This window comes from Ochotona curzoniae, unplaced genomic scaffold (genome assembly GCF_017591425.1).
Source record: "Ochotona curzoniae isolate NIBS_2020 unplaced genomic scaffold, NIBS_Ocur_1.0 contig_2210, whole genome shotgun sequence".
Classification (NCBI taxonomy): domain Eukaryota; kingdom Metazoa; phylum Chordata; class Mammalia; order Lagomorpha; family Ochotonidae; genus Ochotona; species Ochotona curzoniae.
Genome location: NW_024465369.1, coordinates 27,190,013 through 27,207,679, shown reverse-complemented (window position 1 = coordinate 27,207,679; position 17,667 = coordinate 27,190,013). Strand labels below are relative to the sequence as shown.

At 37.3% G+C, this 17,667-nt stretch overlaps 1 protein-coding gene across 2 annotated transcripts in view; it reads left to right on the top strand.

Moving 5' to 3' along the window:
* GRB14 (growth factor receptor bound protein 14) overlaps positions 1 to 17,667 on the top strand; it is a 122,411-nt gene that overhangs the window by 55,759 nt on the left and 48,985 nt on the right. Inside the window, exon 1 of one of the 2 annotated variants that reach the window (XM_040972044.1) lies at positions 1,166 to 1,381. The exons of the other annotated variant lie outside the window; for it this stretch is intronic. Within the exon in view, the coding sequence (XP_040827978.1) occupies positions 1,301 to 1,381 (81 nt within the window). The 5' untranslated portion in view covers positions 1,166 to 1,300. Of the gene's footprint in view, positions 1 to 1,165; positions 1,382 to 17,667 lie in introns of those variants that run through there. 2 annotated transcript variants of the gene reach the window in all.

Below are 17,667 nucleotides of genomic sequence, written 5' to 3'. Positions count from 1 at the left end.
TTCTCTTTCTGCCCCCTCTCTCAAGAAATACAAGCTTGGTAGGTGTATAAAACATGTTCAAGTGGGAAGCAGTAAAATGAGCCCTGCCTGGAAGCAGTCTAGATAATGAAATGGAAAATTTGGATCCAGGTTGCTGAGAATATCTGTCTTTCCTTGTTACCACAACAATCATGCTGTCGGGTAGAATTATGAGAAATTCCTCTTCTGCCAAAGACTGAGGGTCATTGGGGTGAGTCATGACTGAGGAGCACTTACGAGGTTTAGTGCAGCTTGTCAAGGTGTTGTGTACTCTGAAGGGACTTTCCCTTTGTCAAACTTGACTAATGTTAACATTGAAACACTTTTTTTTTTCATTTTGGCTATTTTTAGTTTGAAAATTTTCTTGTTGACCATGAATATTTTTAGTCGTGAACCTCCATCAACTCCCCAAAAACATTATAGTGAAGCTTTTAGGTATTGTAACAAAATCCAAAATGGTTATTCAAATTTTGAGATACATTCAGTGAGAAGTGTCTATTATTAGAGTTACTTTAATGGAATAAAATAGTAAGTCACACATATCTGTGCTCTTTAATAATGTAAGGTCTTAAAATGCCTATGTTATAGTTTAATTTCTTCCTCTTTATATTTAACATCCTTATTTTAGTTGATTTTTAAAGTGATAATTAATGGGTCGATTTTGGCAGTACAAGACCTCAAGGATAGCCTTAAAATCTACAGTGCAAAAATTTTATCTGTTGAGGAGATAAAATGAATGAATATACCTTAAGTTCTTTTATTATATCGTAAAAATTAAAGTCAGCACCTTAGCTTTCCTTATTGTGCCTCGTGTATTATGTGTCAAGTATGCATTTATCAGTTTATGAACAGAATAAATTTGGCTCATTTATATATCTTTAAGCTTTAAGCAGGCCTATGTGGACAGTTGCTTATCCACCATATGTTGAAATGTTTATTATAGACAAAACTGCCTCATCAACCAAGATGGCATTGAATTGCACTGTTTTGGAAAAAAAAAGTTAAGCAAACTAGATGCCTGCTAATCTGCTTCTTTAAATATCATAAACAAAAGTATCAGAATGTGTTTCCAAGGACAAAGACGGAATTTTCCGGGCTTTGATTGGTTGCTGCCTTGTCCTGTCCCACGGCCATCCTTAATTGGCTTGGGGTGGATGGGAATCACATAAACAGGGTGACATTTATTACTTCCCTGGTTGCTCCTTTGCACTGAGTCCTGAAGTTCCCAAGGAGTGACCGTTACAGATTCTTTCATTTCGTCCATGACCTGCAAGGGGAAATCATGCTAAGGGAGGCAGGCATGAGTTTAAGTGCAAGAAGAGTGACTCTGCCTGCAGTCACGCCAGTAGTTCTGCAGAACAGGGTATGTGACTTCTTTCCACTTTTTCTCTTTCACTTTTCTTACTTTTTTGCTACTGTGTGTTTGTTAATACATTAGACGTTTTAGTGACGTATTCTTGAGAGAGACTGTGTACTTCACTGAGGCTATAAGTAACCAAAAGATGTATATAGGTATTGAACAGGACAAATGCTTCACTGGGACATGGCTAAAGTGGAAAGAGAAAAAAAGAAACTGCATGTAAAAACTAGTTAGTTCTAAATTTCAGATTATTGTGATTTAGAAACCATGAAGAAGCTTTGTGGCTTTTGGCTTTTTTCCCCTTCTTCTTCTGTGACTTTAGGCCTCTTCCTGTAGCTAAATAGAAAATCTGCTAGCTGTTATGTTTTAAATTTGTTACTGTGGAGTGGTTTGTTTCAGTATAATTCATAATACATCCATCTCTTCATTGTTGAATAGACTGTCTAGTTATTTTATTGTTTAAATGTCACCAGTTCATTATTCTCAAGTTTCAATCCATTTCTACTGACTTTTCTCTTTGTCTTAAAAAAATAACTTTGCATTAAATTCTTCTCTGAAAGGATTTCTGTTAATTATTAATGTGATCAATCATGTGTATGAAAATATTTATTAGATGTAGTTAATGTTATAAATATTTTTATGTCTTACTTGTGACATTGCTTTTTACTAAATGTTAAATACACCTCATAATGTAGCTAAATTTCCATTATAAGTGCACTAAATATAAACATTCTCTTCAAACAGTCAAATCTCTTGCATGGAGGGAAGGAAAGTACGGAAAGCTGTTTTGTGCGATATGGTTTCTGTATGGGTGGCAGTAGAAACTGTAATGTTTATTTCTGCCCTAACCTGTTAATGGTTAATTGTTAGCTATTAGTGCATTCCTTTAAGTCAGGGGTGAAGTTGTTTCTTTGAAACATGACAAAATCCAACGAATAAAATATCTTTTAAAGGAGCATTTTTGTGTGTGTGTGTGTGTGTTGTCTTTAATATTTAGGTTTTCTGCTGCTGCTTTTTTTTTAAAACCAGTTGACCATTTACTACCCAGGATAGTTATATGAGAATTTACTCAACATGTGTTTATTATCTTATTGCCCTTCTCTCAGCTTAAGAAAATTTAATTATTTTGCTACAAACTTAAATCTTGATTTTGAATTGGAATTAAGAATGCTAGAAAAATGGCAGTCTAGTTTGTCTGACTCATTTGGGGCATGTGAAATAAGTTTGTTAACCTATGTCAAACACTTTTTTGTGGGTTTGAATTCTACTTTATCTAGGTAATATTGCAGTTAAGACTGACCAAGAAACTAAGTATTTCGTTTGTTTTGGATGACATATTGGTCTAGTGGAAAGCATAGCATTTAGACTCTGTGTATTCGCCGTGTGGCCTTGTGAAATGATTTAACCTCCAGGAGTCATTGGTTCCTCACTTGATCAAGTTATTGCTTGTTCAACAATAGCTGAGGAGTTTTCAAAAAATCATTTAGTCAGTCTTAGTTGTGTCTGTAATTGTAAAAATCAGATAATGTATTTTATACTCTATGGCCAAACTGAAATGCTAGGTCATTTTTAGATACAAAATAAAATGTTTTTTAAGGGTGCTATCATTTTTAGGGACTATCAAAATACATTAAGCCCAAATCAAGTTATTCCTTTGCAACAAGTTCACAAGATGAATGCTCATATAATTTTGTACTCTATTATTTACTGAAATAGCATATTTACTATTTCTTTCTCTTAACATTTTAATTTATGGAGGAGCTATTTGTCTATTAAATTTCTCTGAAAATCTCAGTATCTTTCTTGTGCTCAAGTAATTGAATTTTCCTTACTAAAATATTAGTATTATCTGGTCATATAAAAAACAAGTTTTATTCTTATTCAAGATAGGAAATTTCTCTACTTATACAATTACCATGTGTTTAAAAACATCTTAGAAATAGTACAACCAGTTCTTAGGTATTTCAGTGGTAAATTCTCGTTTACCAGCAACACGGGTGTTTTTTCCACAATTTGGTATAAAGCTTGCTCATCTCGAAGCTGTTTTTTTTTTTATAAAGCTTTATTTATTTTTAATGCTAAAGAGATTTACAGAGAGAAGGAACAACAAAGAGGAAGATCTTCCATCCACTGATTCACTTCCCAAGTCTCTCCAGTGGCCAGAGCTGAGTCAACCCAAAGTCAGAAGCCTCTTCTGGTCTCCTACATGAGTGTGCAGGGTCCCAGGGCTTGGGGACATCCATACTGCTTTTCTGAGCCACAAGCAGTGAGCTGTTTTGGAAGAGGAGCAGCTGGTGCACATATGGGATTGTGGCGCTTGAAGGTGGATAATTGAAGGAGCGCCTGCGCCTTGAACCATGCTTTTCCCAGGCAGTTTACCGGCTGAGATCCTAACCATTTGAATGGTTGAATGCGTTTCTACAATGGCACATTCATGTGACTGAGTTGTTTTTTACCTATAGGTGTCTCACTTCTCCTGGGAGTGTTTAGGAACTGGTTATACATGGTCCTCAATGTGGTAGGGTCAGTTTTGGTCTTTGATGAGCAGGGCATTTCGTTAGACTGTCACTCAGTTTTTCGCTTTTAATTCTATTAGGATTGGACTTCCCTGACTGCAGTGCATTAGACTTGTAGCAGGGAGAGTTAAGTTGTGTCGCTCAGAAGTGATCACTTCCTTAGCAATCATTCAGAATGAATCCTTTATTCATAGTGTTCTTCTCAGATACCTATTGGGTCGTACCTTTGCTTTTTCCTGTTTCTTTCCTTGCTTGTTTCTTTCTTTCCTTCCTTCCTTCCCTCCTTCCTTATTTCCTTCTCTCCTTCTCTCTCCTTCCCTTTTTCTCCCTCTCCCTCTCTTCCCCTCTCTGTTTCTTTTTCTTTCTTTCTGCAGATGAGAAGACTGAGTCTATTGGGTGTTGAGTGACTTAAGCAAGGTCACCCAGAAGGTCAATGCAGAGCTAGAAATAGAATCTAGGTCTTATGACTTCCAGTGTGTTTCTTCTGGATATGTGTTACCTCCTGAAATTAGTATGTTAATGAAATTGCCGTATGGTGTGTATAATTGCCATTCAACTCCAAGTCTGGAATTAGCTTAGGCAAATCCTTTCATCTTCCTCTGCATCTCCACCAACTCCCATATGTTCTAGCATAGCAAACATTTTATTCAGAAAGCAACTGTAAGCAGCTCTGTGTGTGCGTGTGTGCGTGTGTGTGTATACAACCTAATGGAAAGCTAATTTACACCGGAATCCCTGGATTGTCACGATATATCAAGAAAACATTGTAAGGATCCTGGAAGCTATCGAAAGACTCAAAAGCATTGTTATATCTGAATTACATAAAAATTAAAATTGATACTGTTTCAGGAAAACTGCAGTCAGTGGCATGTATTCCCGATTTTGTGGGTCTGCGTGTGTAATCCCTCCAGACTGCTTCTGGTTAACAATGTTCTTCAAATTGTTTGCAAGAATGTTCACATCCATTGTCTACATGACAATTTGACATGTTCCTAAGCACACACAAACTTGAAGCAATCTCAATGAAAAAGAAGCATGACATGACAACAGATTTTTTCTTAAAATTTATAATCTTTAAAAAATACAATTCCCACATATACTCATCCTTTGAAAGTCCTTGGTGCTTATCTGAAAATGATCTTGTAGAAAGAGTGCAGATCACCAGATCTCTATTTTTCCTAGAAACTTTTCCACATTTGGAGTCCCAGAGTGCCTAGCCTGCAGTATGGTGTGGGCCTGCATGGCCCATGGTTCCAGTAGTTTCACAGGAACTCTCTGCTGGAGCACCCCTTTCATGAGTGCATCTTGTAATAGATTTACATGCCCATGTCTCTGTTCTCTTGCTCCCAGAGTCACACTCTGTGGTCTCCACCAGCACCTTCCTCCACTTGTCAAAGCCTCAGCCCAGGCTGTGGTCTCCTCCCAAAGCCTTCTGAGGCTATCCCTATACATTTATCTTCTCAGAGTCTTGATTCAGTGCTACCGCACAAATCTTTGTTACTCATTTGTCAGGTCGGCAGCTAATACCCTGTCACATCAGTTTTATTTTTCTTTTTATACTATTTTACTTTTTCAATTACTTTTCATTTACTGTTTATTTTTACTTTTTATATTGTGTAAACCTTTCTACCTACCTGTAAGTGTATGCTTTATTTCTTGGGTTTTCAAATTTATGAGGTGATTATCTCTGTATCTTTTTATATTATTTTATATATTCATTCAGTAAAATGCTGTTTTTGTCATCTATTGTCAAAAATTCAATTTCACATAAGCAAAAAATTTGAAGTACAGTAGAATTAGCAGGGAAGGGAATTATTTTCCTTATAGTTTGCAAGCAAGATTAGTCCAAAACCATTGGCGCAGTCCCGTATCGTCTTCAGGCAACCAAACTCCTTGCTTTCAACTGTATTTTCCTGATATGAGTCCTGTTACCTTTTTATGGAAAGATATATGCAAATTTATGTCATTCTGCTCACATTGTTGGCACCTAGGGCAAGCTGACTAGGTTACTTTGTTAACATGGCACTCTGAATAAACAGGAGCTTTGTCTTCCATCATACCCTGGTGTCACGTGAAGGAAGCCAGAAGACACAGACCTCATGCTCAGGACATTGCTCGCTCTCCAGATTCATTACAAAGGAAGTGGGGAGGAGTGACTACTGTGGGGTCATTAGCCACTTCCACCACAAGTGCCTTAAACTCACCAGGCATTGAATAAATATTTATCTCTCAATTTCTTAAAAAGTAATTTATCTATTTTTATTCAAAAGTCAGAGTTATAAAGAGAAGGAAAGCACTTTTAGTTTTAAGTATATTGGATAAGGGACACTCAACTTGTAGTTACAATTATGTGATAAACAGGGTTTTTAAGAAAATGAGATTGAGCTCTTTAAACAATGAACTAACTTTGATAGTTCATTCTTATTATTTGTCTCTCTGTTGCTTTTCTTTTGTTTATTCCCAAGTTTCATTTACAAGGGGGTGAAAAACTACATACTCAAGTCTTTTCATTATCATCATCTGGAGCCATCGTATGTGTGTGGGCAATTTTGTATACTCACAGCCACCCACACAGACCACTGAAAATAGAAAGTAATTAGATTAGGTTCAGTACTGATTATACATTCTCTTTAATTCTCATTGAGCCCTACAAGGAAGGTGGCCAAACCCATTTTAGGAAGAGGAGAATTGGGTTGGAGGGGTTAGATGTCTTCCTTAACAATTGACAAAGAACGGACAGGAGCCCATGTTTCAATTCCATGCAACTCAGAATTCTACCTGCAAAAATCACTGGGCCCCATGCACTGCAGAGCCGTCTCTCACAGTGCAGCTGCAGTGCCTTCTCCTTGGCCCTGCAGGCGGGTTCAGGTACGTATTTCACTTCTGTGCCATTCTGCCTTTTCTCCTCTGAGTTGTTTTCCTTTGCTGTGCTCAGTCTTTCCTCCATGGTGTAGTGAATAAATCAATGTGTTAGAGTTCCTTAGCATTCAGCAGGATTCTTGGGATCACTTGGAATTCACTCCTTACATATTATATTTTACTTTCAAAAATTACAGTGATGGGCCAGGCATGATGTTTCAGTGACTAAATGCTTGCCTCACACGTGCTGGATCCCATAGGGACACTGGTTCACATCCTGGCTGCTCCACTTCCAATCTAGCTCCCTGGTTATGGTCTGGGAAGGCCATAGATAATGGCCCAAAACCTTGGTACCCTGCACATGTATGGCAGGCCTGGAACACGCTCCTAGCTCCTGGCTTCAGATCGGTTTAGCTCCATCTGTTGCGGCCACTTGGGGAGTGAAACAGAAGACAGAAGATCTTTCCCTCTCTCTTGTGTTTGTAAATTTGCCTTTCCAATCAAAATAAATAAATCTTTTTAAAAAGTACAGTAATAACCACCAACTTCCACTGTCAGATATCAGTTGGCCAGCATTTTTCCCATTTTACAGCATGAGCCATCTATGACTTGTAACTGACAATAAACCGCTCGTAGAGCAGACTCCAGAGTCCCAGCTACTGTAGGCACCTGGACTGAACCTTCATGAGAACAGATGCTGGGCCTCATTCTGTTTGGTAAATTACAATGCATGATACATGCTTGGCAGGGAAAGCAGATTAAAAATAGCCCCGCTGATGAACAGTCTGAGACTTTTGCTTGGGGCAGTCTGTAAGGCAGGCCGTCCTGGCCCTGCCCCAGCACCCTAAGCCAAATCTTGAAAACAAGAGTCTCTTTTTGGCAGAGAAAAGAAAAAAAAAAAAAGACTTCTGGAAATTTCAAATACTAGCCCGCTAGAAAAGATAAAAGTTTTCCATCCCTGTCAGATATTTACAATGCTTGCTCCTAAGATAGTTCCAAGATGAGAATCTGAGAATTGTTTTGAACAAACAACAACAACAACCAAAAAAAAAGTTGTCAGAAAGTGTTCATCACCTCCTAATCTGACATGCAACTAGGACATATATTTGTGTTTGAAATGGTTCAGGAATATTGTTTTATAGTTTCAATAGTCAAAATAGCATGGTTAGTCCTATCAAAAATTTAAGAAAAAGTTTGGCATTTACAATCTAAATACCAGTGAATTTTTAAATGCATGTTACACTATGTGTTTTTTTATGTATTACACAATATTTAGGGGACCACAATTTCTTTACAACAAAATACATTAATACTTTCAATTGCATTTTCCATAAATATTTGAAGTACTCTCACATACATATAATCTCGTTATTGTAATTTAAGATGTAAAATTTATTTGCCATAAATATTCATGAAATTGAGAGCTCTTCAAATAGACGTAAACGCTATTACATGCTTACAGTTATATCAAGTAGAAACTCCACAGTGTTAACAATGTTATGGTTCTAATTTTCAAACCAATTTTTTTTTTTCTGTTTCTGTCAACTGAGAGATAAAAGCTCCCTCTCCTGGCTGATTCAGGATTTGCAATTTTTCTAGCAAAATGATGAGAAAAAAAAAAATCCCTAAGAAATGCAACTTATTTTGGCATCCAAAAAGTTAGGTCGACTGGGGACATGCATATATACTTATGTTCTCATGTTTAGTTATTAGATTTTTTAACAGTATGTTGCATAAAAGCAGAAGCTGAAGTCATCACAAAGTTTGGACAAGATGATTTAGAAGGAACTGAGCTTCAGGTTTTAACTGAGATGGGATGCCTGGCTAGTTCTAGAGGGCATGCCTGAGGCCAGTAGACAAGGCTATCTCTGCAGTCTCAGCTTCTTCATTATAAGACAAGAGAAATGGGTGTTGCTCGTAAATGCATTCTTACCTGTATTAAGATTTTGTAAAAAATAGATCTATTTAATTTTTGAAAGGCAGAGTTATGCATGTACAGAGAGAGAGAGAGAGAGAGAGAGAGAGAGAGAGAGAGAGAGAATCTTCCATCCCCTGAGGAGAGAGACAGAAAGATTGATTGATTCCAGCTTCCACCCCCTGGTTCATTCCTCAAATGTGCACAATGGCTGGGGTCGCGCCAGGCTAAAGGCAGAAGGCAGGAGCTTCTTCCAGGTTTCCCATGGGGCTTCAGTGGCCCAAACATGTGCGCCGTCTTTTGCTGCTATCCCAGGTATGTTAGTTAATCAGAATTGGATAAACTGGGACACTAAAGGATAATTGTTTTGTATTTTAACAACTTTGAGTCCATTTCCTTGACAGAACTACTTTATTCTTTGTACAGATTTTCCATTGATGTAAAACAAATATTTAGAAAAACGAAAAAAAATTAAAATTTGATGCGTTAATTATTCCTACTGCTGTCATAATGTGAGAGTGTTAGGATTTAAATAAATAATTACTTTTTATATGCTAATTAAGTTTGTAAAATGATAACCCAAATATCATAGAAATACTGGACATAGCATCTGTGATTGACCGTGTGGTATATTAAATCATAACAAACATCATTATTTTGTTGCACATTTAAAAATCAGTGAAATAATTTAGTCCAATAAAAGTGCTTCAGTTGATACCAAACAGGTGAATAATTGAAATAAATTCTGATATTCCCTGGGTCTAATGAATAGCATTATCTTTCCTCTTCTTTTGTTTTCCCTGTCTCTATTCTAACACTTCTCCCTTCACCTCTCTCCGACTTGTTCTTTTTCTCACTGAATGAGCCAGCATTTAGAAATGCTTATTCTGGAATAAAATATTGCTTAAAGACTCAAGTGAAACACAAGACAAAAATATTAATTCCAACATAAGCAAGACTTATCATTTTATGATTTAAATATGAATGCACATTAGCATTTTGAAGGTTTTCACTTCAAATATGAATTATTCAGCTTCAGAATCTTAGCAAAAATTACATGAATTTTAAAAACATGGAAGCATCAGAGAATACCTGGTAGGTGAAATCATTAGAAACATTATTGTGGCTGGTGTTAGGCATGGTGGTTCATGTCTCAGTTGTTCTGCTCCTAATCTACTTCTCCACAAATTTGCCTGAGAAGAGCAGTGGAAGATGGTCTAAGTGTTTGTGCCCATGCTATGTGTGTGTGAGTCCTAGATGAAACTCCTGGCTTTTGACTGGCCCAGCCCTTGTTGTGCCATCTAGGGAGTGAATGAGCAAATGGAAGATCTCTCTCTTTCTTTCCTCTCTTTGTGTATAACTTTTATAAATAAATTAAAAATAAATATTCTTAGAGAAGCATTGATGTAATATTGTTTTGGTTTGACCTACTCTAAATTATTTTGAATTTAAGTGCTAATAAAGTATCAGAAACATGTTTGTGGGATTGTAAGGTATTTTATAAATTAGGTTTTAATATTTTCCTTCCTTTTATAATGAAATTGGCGCAGCTTCTTTTGTTTTTCCCTTTCTTCCACATAAGAGAATAAACTAAGAGAATTACATGTTTCTCTCTGTGGACTTGAGCCTCCTGTTAAACAAGGGGCTTGCTTCTAATCCTGGGTGGGAAGGGAACCAGCAGCGTTCTTGGGTGGGAACGCAACAGACAGAAAGGGGGAGGAACAGGTGTGGACTCAGAGTACAGGAGCCGTAAGGAGATATTTTCGGCCTGCTCTTGCTACAGGCTGCCTGTCATCTCTTGGTTGGAAGTCTAGACAAGGCGTGACTCTGCAGTGTCACTGATCCATGCTGTCAGGTGTGGCCATGCTGAGATGCTTTCTATGCCAAGTCGAGGGCATTTCCTGAGGCGAGTCTGCCCTGGGCCTCTTTACCGTGACCCAGGAAACAGATCTGGTGGACATGTTTTGAAGCTTCCTCTGTGCATTCTGAATGCACGTCCTGGCCTCCTGGAAGCTCTCTATGAGCACTCTCTCCCTCCCTAGTAGTGTAGCTCCTATGATTCTGAATGAGTTCTCTTTTATCCAGGCAAGCTGTACAGTGTTCCTGTAGAAATTAATAATGTGAGGTTGATCCAACTTGTGAGCTTTGTTTGTAACATCTGTCTCACTTTGATGTTTACCTACTTCTTTTTGTGAATTTGACAAAATCTCAGCTGTGAAATAGACACCAAATTACCAATGAGAGGAGAGTCATGGAAAGCTTCTCCAAACAGTGGTTTGTCTGTTCTAGAGGAGCAGCACTAGATGGTAGGGACACCATGTTCACAGAAAGCCCAGGAGTGAAATCTTCCTGTGTATATAAGGAGCACAGCTTCATCAATACAGAACAAAAAACAACTGAGTGGGGAAAACAGTATGTGGACCCAGACACTAAGGGAGAGATTTCAAGAGAACAAATTTGGTCAGGAGCTCAATGAATTCATGTAATTCTGTTACTGGCTGCACAATCTTTTTTCAGTTAGTGTCTTTTAGTTAAATAGACATACATGATCAAGTAAAATATGTTGCTGAAGAACAGTTTTGAGGAACAGGCATCTGGTACAGACCAATTGGGATGCCCACGGTTTGTGTCAGGGTACCTGGGTTCAAGTACTGGCTCTGCTTCCAATTGTGACTTCCTGCTGATGTGCACCAGTGGAGACAGCAAGTTGGTAGCTTAGGGACGTGGGCTCCTGCTGCCCAGGTGGGGCGCCTGACGTGAAGTCTGGATTTCTGGCTTTTGCTGGCTCAGCTATGGCTGTGGTGAGCATCTGGGGAGTGAACAAGGGGATAGGAAATGGCTCTTTCTTTTTCTGTATCTCGATGACTCTTGCCTTTAAAAAAAAAGCAACTAGGTAGGTGCGTTAAAAACATCCCTCTGAATGGAAGTAATTTTAGACTTCTCTGATACCTGATTTCTTTAAACTGTATACTGTTTCATCTTAGTATTTAACATATAGCAAAATGATTCAGGGTTGAACTAAGAAAGCAGCAGCTTTTCCAGAGTGGTGTAAAGACTTTTGGAACAGTTAAGTTTTGTAAATGCATCATTTTATAATTGCTGTTAGAGTTTGGGATGGGAAATGATGAATAAAGTATTTCACATTCGCTTCAAGGGAATGTGTTGAGTTGCCTAATTCAAAATATCTGAGAATGTCTCTTCTTATCTTAAAACACTGCATTCCTATTTAGAAGAATGTAAAAATTCAGGGCTACTTTGTGACCTCGATAAAAAAAAAATTCCACATGACTTGGATAACGTGCCTATCTATTGCAAATAATTAAGAAATTTTGAAACATTTAAAGATGTTTTGTAATTATACTGTAGTTCAGTGGTGAACTTTTGAAGAATTATAGAAATAAGCTTCACTTTTGAACCTGGTTCACAGCAAACTGGTTATGTTTCCTATTTTCTATTAGTTACATGTCAATAATACACTTAATTCTATCTTATGTAATATATGCAATAGTTATATGATTTTTTTAAAGATTTGTTTATTTTTACTTGAAAGGCAGATTCACAGAGGGAAGAAGAGCCAGGGAGGAAAAGATTTCCCATCTGCTAGTTCTCTCACCAAATGGCTACCATGGTCAGAGCTAAGCCTATTCAAAGCCAGGAATCAAGAGCTTCCCCTTGGTCTCCCACGTGGCTGCAGAGTCCCAAGGACTTGGGCCATTCTCCACTGCTTTCCGAGGTCATGAACAGTGAGCTGCATTGGAAGTGGAGCACCTGGGACAAGAACCAGCCCCCATATTGTTTGCTTATACTTGAAGGTAGAGGATTAGCCTGTTGAGTGATATATTATATGAATTTTAATGTGTGAGTAATAGAAGATATGTTAATAAATTTGGTTCTGCTTAAACGTGCTTTTAATCACAATAATATCATACTTACCATGGTGTTTAAATTATTTTAGAGCAAATATTTAATTTTTATTTATTTAAAATTGAATTTAAATTTTCCCAAAATTCAGACATTAGCACCGAAAATAACTTCCTGTACTCTTTTTGTGTGCTTGCCTTCACTTCATCCTCTGTATTCTTGCTTATTCATATACGCTTAACCTGTACTCATTGTTTTACCTGCTGAAGGAGAATCTCATTTCTCCATTTCCTTCTTGGAAGAAACAAAGGGTAAATGGAGCACATCTACGGAGTAACTAATTGCTTTCCAGTTGTGGTGGCACTGTGGCAGAGCCGTTACAGTTAACAAACCCTGGACTTGTTTCAGATATTCTAATGTGAATCCAGATTGGAAAAGGACCTGGCTATCTATCCATTGCCTTCCCAATCCCTCAGGCCAGTGGCAAGGAGGAAGTAGGCTAAGCGTATCGTCTTCGCTCCAAGTATTCTTGGGACTTTTTAAAAGAGTGTGCTGTTAGACCTGACTTTGGGGAATTATTGCTGAGAAATTCTGTGTGTGTTTTGGAGGAATGCTGACACATGTTGAGTTGACTTTCAATTTCTATATCCTTGTATATTCTTGTGTATATACACTAATACACATAAGAACATATACAATATATATAATGTAATATATAGTATATATTTAATATATATACACAAGAATATAAGATTAGCCTGAGCTTCCATTTTAAATATTTTGTCTCTTAGGCTAAAAGCTTTAGTGTTCTCAAACTTTTATCCTGAAAATTACCATGCTTTGTTGTCTGAATTTTAACATTGTTGTGTCTACTCCTTTAAAATGGATTCTATTAATTTTCAGTCCCTTTCCCCCACTTAACTTTTTAAGGAGGATAGTGCAGGGGAGGAGTTGATGGAAAAAGTGTGTAAACATGGGTTGATAGGATGTTGGCCAGAGAATTGCTCCACTCACATTTCAGCAGAACCCTACTGAGGTAACTGTGACCATGTATTAAATTTGCTTTGTGAGATGCCATTTGCTGTGAGGGCAAATGTTTGAAGGCATAAACTCCTCCAAAGGCCAAGGCTGTTCTGATTGTTAGGAATACAGTGTCCCCGAAAGGGCTTCCAACCCAGCCAGTGTGTACAAGCTTAGCCTTCTCTTTGTTTCTGCAGCTGGGCTGGTGTAGAGACTTATCAGTGGCCTATAGCCCTGGCAGGTCAACTTTCAGGTCTCTGATGAAGAAGAGCTTATTCCTTTTCTTATGTCCTCAGGCAGGAATTATTACTGTTGCATACAATTTCAAATGATCTTGAAGGTAAATGGATAATAATAATATTATTACCCCAGTTGTCCCCCTTTATAAAGCGAAGTGGAGATTTTGTTCACTGAATCAGAAAGATACGATATTCCTTTGTTAAATAGCGTCATTAACTATTCCTATGTAGAGGAAACAGGATGCCAATATTTTGTTAAAATGTAATGACTCTGAAGAACAGTTCTGTTATTTGATATCTACATGATCACAAGTCTTTCACTTAGTTTTAATCCACACTAATCATGTCACTTTTGTAGTAGGTTGACATTTTTTTCTTATGTGGGAGTGTTTAGTGAAAGCATCGTTTTTTGGCAGGAAGCTTGTTCAGTACTAATAAGAGAGTTAAAGGTTAAATTAGTTTTTCTTCCTTTTCCATATGTTTTAAGGAAAGAAAGAAATAAAAAGAACAAAGGCACTCCATTGGTAAAGGAAGAAAGTTTCATAATACAAAACAGATCTAGAAGTTGACACGAATTTACTGCTAGAAAGTATCACTCATGGATGAATGTATATTTTGTACCAATGTCTGAATTAAATAGATTTTTAAAAATGTAACTAGTTGAAATGGAGTTCAAAATGTTTTCTCTCAGCAGGTGTTTATTTTAAAAACTGAGTAAACACATCTATTCCAGTCTTTGTTTCTAATGTGCCGTGACTTAATCTGAATGATATAACGGTATTTGACAATTGGTTAATTTTTCCTTTTCCCTTTTTTCTAACTTTGCCTATTGTTGTATTCTTTCGTTGTTTTGAATTTGTAGCATAGATATGGGAACATCTCCTATTTTTCATTCTATTTTTCTTTAAAAAAAAAAGATTTATCTATTTAGTTTAAAAGCAGAGTTGAGAGCGAGAGATTGATCTTCCATCCAATGATTGATTCTGCAAATGACCACAACTGTCAAGGTTGCACCAGGCAGAAATCAGGAGCCTGAAACTGTGTCCAGCACTCGGATGACAGGGGCTAAAGTACCCACACCATCCTCGGCCTCCCAGGAGCATTAGCCAGGAAATGGAACAGAGGCAGAGGAGTCAGAAGCTGAAGCAGTGCTCTTACTAGATGCTGGTATCGCAGGCAGCAGCTTAACATTCAGCAGTGCAGCCCCATACAGTTTTGTTTTGCTTTACTGTTTTATTTTTAAAAAGCAGTTGTACAGAGGTACAGGAAGCCTTCTAAGTAGCCACCGGTCATTTTTTTTTTCCACTACTCTATCCCCATGTCCTGTTCTGGTATGTACAGCAGAGAGCTGAAAGAATGACTCATCATTGCACGCATGTGGAGGAAAAGTTCCAGGAGCAGCCACTGGTACTTGATCCTCCTAGCTGGAAGCACAGCAGCAGGGCTATGTAAGGGAAGGCATCCTTAGAATTCAACTAATTTTCTAGCACAGAGACAAATATTGAAAGCATGCCCTGAAGAAGAAAAATGTACTAAGATGTGGGTACAGCAGAGTACTGAGACTTTAAATGAGACGTGGAGAATGTCTGGTCCACAGGCCATATAAGTATTGTGAAAATATTGTCTGGCTCTGCCAAGGCAACCGCAGATCAGACTCAAAATTCGCCAAGTCCTTAGCAGACCAGTTTTTAAGTTGATAATTTAGTTGATGTTATAAATACCCAAATGCCTTTGGCAAAAACAATGCTGCCTATCCAATGGAAGTGGCATCAAAGTGAACAACATATATGTCTTAATCAAGAGGAGCTGAAGAGAAAATTTCAGAGAAGATTATCTGATTTTGATGGTGCATTTTTCATGACTTTCCTTTTGTGCCCTTATGCTATCTCAGTGACTCCTGAGCTGCCATACTATTTTAGTTTTATCCGTGATTTTTTGTGATGAAAAATTGTATACCTGTTGCTTATTCACAATAATTTTAATTTATTGAGCACTAGAATTTAAGTACATAGTTCTTGTCTGAAAACATTTCTAGAGTCTTTTGTACAAATACATGTTGAGTGTGTATGATGTGCAAATCACTGTATTAAATGATCTTGCAGAATGTGTGAGGCTCACTCTGTCAAGTTCTGACTGGATTAGGTCCTGATGATGCAATGAAACTGGAAAATAGACTTTAAAAATCTTGATATTATAGTTGAAGAGGGAGACATGCAAACTGAAAAGTGAAAAATGAGGTTACAGCAAGGGGCATATTACAAAGCCTTGGAGAACTTTCTAGAGCATTGTATTGTATTGGTCTCTCTACCATTGTGAGAGATGTTTATCTTTCTTCAGTAACTTACATAATTCATAACATAATAATGGAAAATCTAACATACAGCATAGCTTGATAAATGTTGAGGGGTGTGTTTATTGTGAAACTCTAATTCTGTCCAATTAGCAGTAACAGTGGGTAGATGTGTCCTAGACCATAGTGAGTTAACATGATTGAAGTTCATTACTAGTTCATGTCACAGTACCCTATTAGTTTCCTAGTTAGGAATCATTTATATGGTCACTTAGGGACAAACATTTATTTTATCACAAGATTCCTCTTTCCTGTGGATACTTATTGTTTTTATTCAGCAAGAGAATGGGTAAAGAATGAAATATGATGTGTAAGAAACTTTTTTTGAGCTGATCCTGGATCAAAACATTCTGTGTGCTTACATTCCATTGACTAAAATTCATCAGATTTCATTAACAGCTAGCCAGTCTTTACCCAAACTTCCATAGCTGAAATGGAGAGATATTTTTGTATAGTCTGATTCTGTTCCTAGCTTTGACTTCTGATATGAACCTGGGAATAAATCATCACTGTCATTTGGATCATTTACAGGATTTAAATATGGATAGGAAAATTTAGAATATTGATGAGTCATGGATATTGTGGAACAACAGGTAAAGCCACCACTTGCAACACCAGCATCTGATATCAAGTGTCATACAAGTCCAGGCATTTCTGATTCTCAGCTTGCTCCCTGCCAATGTGTCTGAGAAGACAGCAGATCATGGCTTAAGTTCTTGGATCCCTGACACCCATGTGCTTTACCCTCAATAGAGTTCCTGGCTACTGGCTTCAGTCTGAACCAATCCTGTTTGCTGGGAATATTTAGGGAGTAATCCTTTTGAATGGAAGACCTTTCTGACTCTCCCTCTCTGTCAGTTGGAATTTCAGTTCTATCAAACAATTAAATTTATAAATTATTGATAAATTATATAGCTTTGTAACAGAACCATAGTGGTGGGAAAATGATATTGAATAATCATGGAATGCCCTTTATTTCAGTTCGTATTGAATAATCATGGAATGCCCTTTAGTGAAAGCTGTTGGTCAAAGTGGCTTTGATATGTAAATATTGTCTAGGTAGTCTTCATTTAATGTATAAGAAACTTGAAAGTGGAAGGTATGTGAGAAATCCTCAGAAATTACATTGAAACATAGTTTATGAAAAAAATGCATATTTAAAAAGTTTCTTGCACCAAACATATTTTCTTGTAGCATTTATTCATTTGAGAGACAGAAAGAATGTGCATCCATTTATTGGTTCCCTTTCCAGATGTCCACTGGGAGTAGGGAAGTCAGAGCAGGAGTCTGGAACTCGATCTGCTCCTCCATATCTAGCTTCCCTCTTGCCCATGTGGATTGACATTGGCAAGAAGCTGGAGCCAGAAATGGTGCCTAGTTATTCCAATGTTGGGTGTGCACCTGCTCGAATACCTGTTCCTCAGCTTCTCTTCTGATTGTATTTTTCTCTGAATGTTTCACATTTTCCTTGCATAAAGGACTTATGCTTAACTAAACATATAAGTTTGTCAACTTAATGAAATTATATT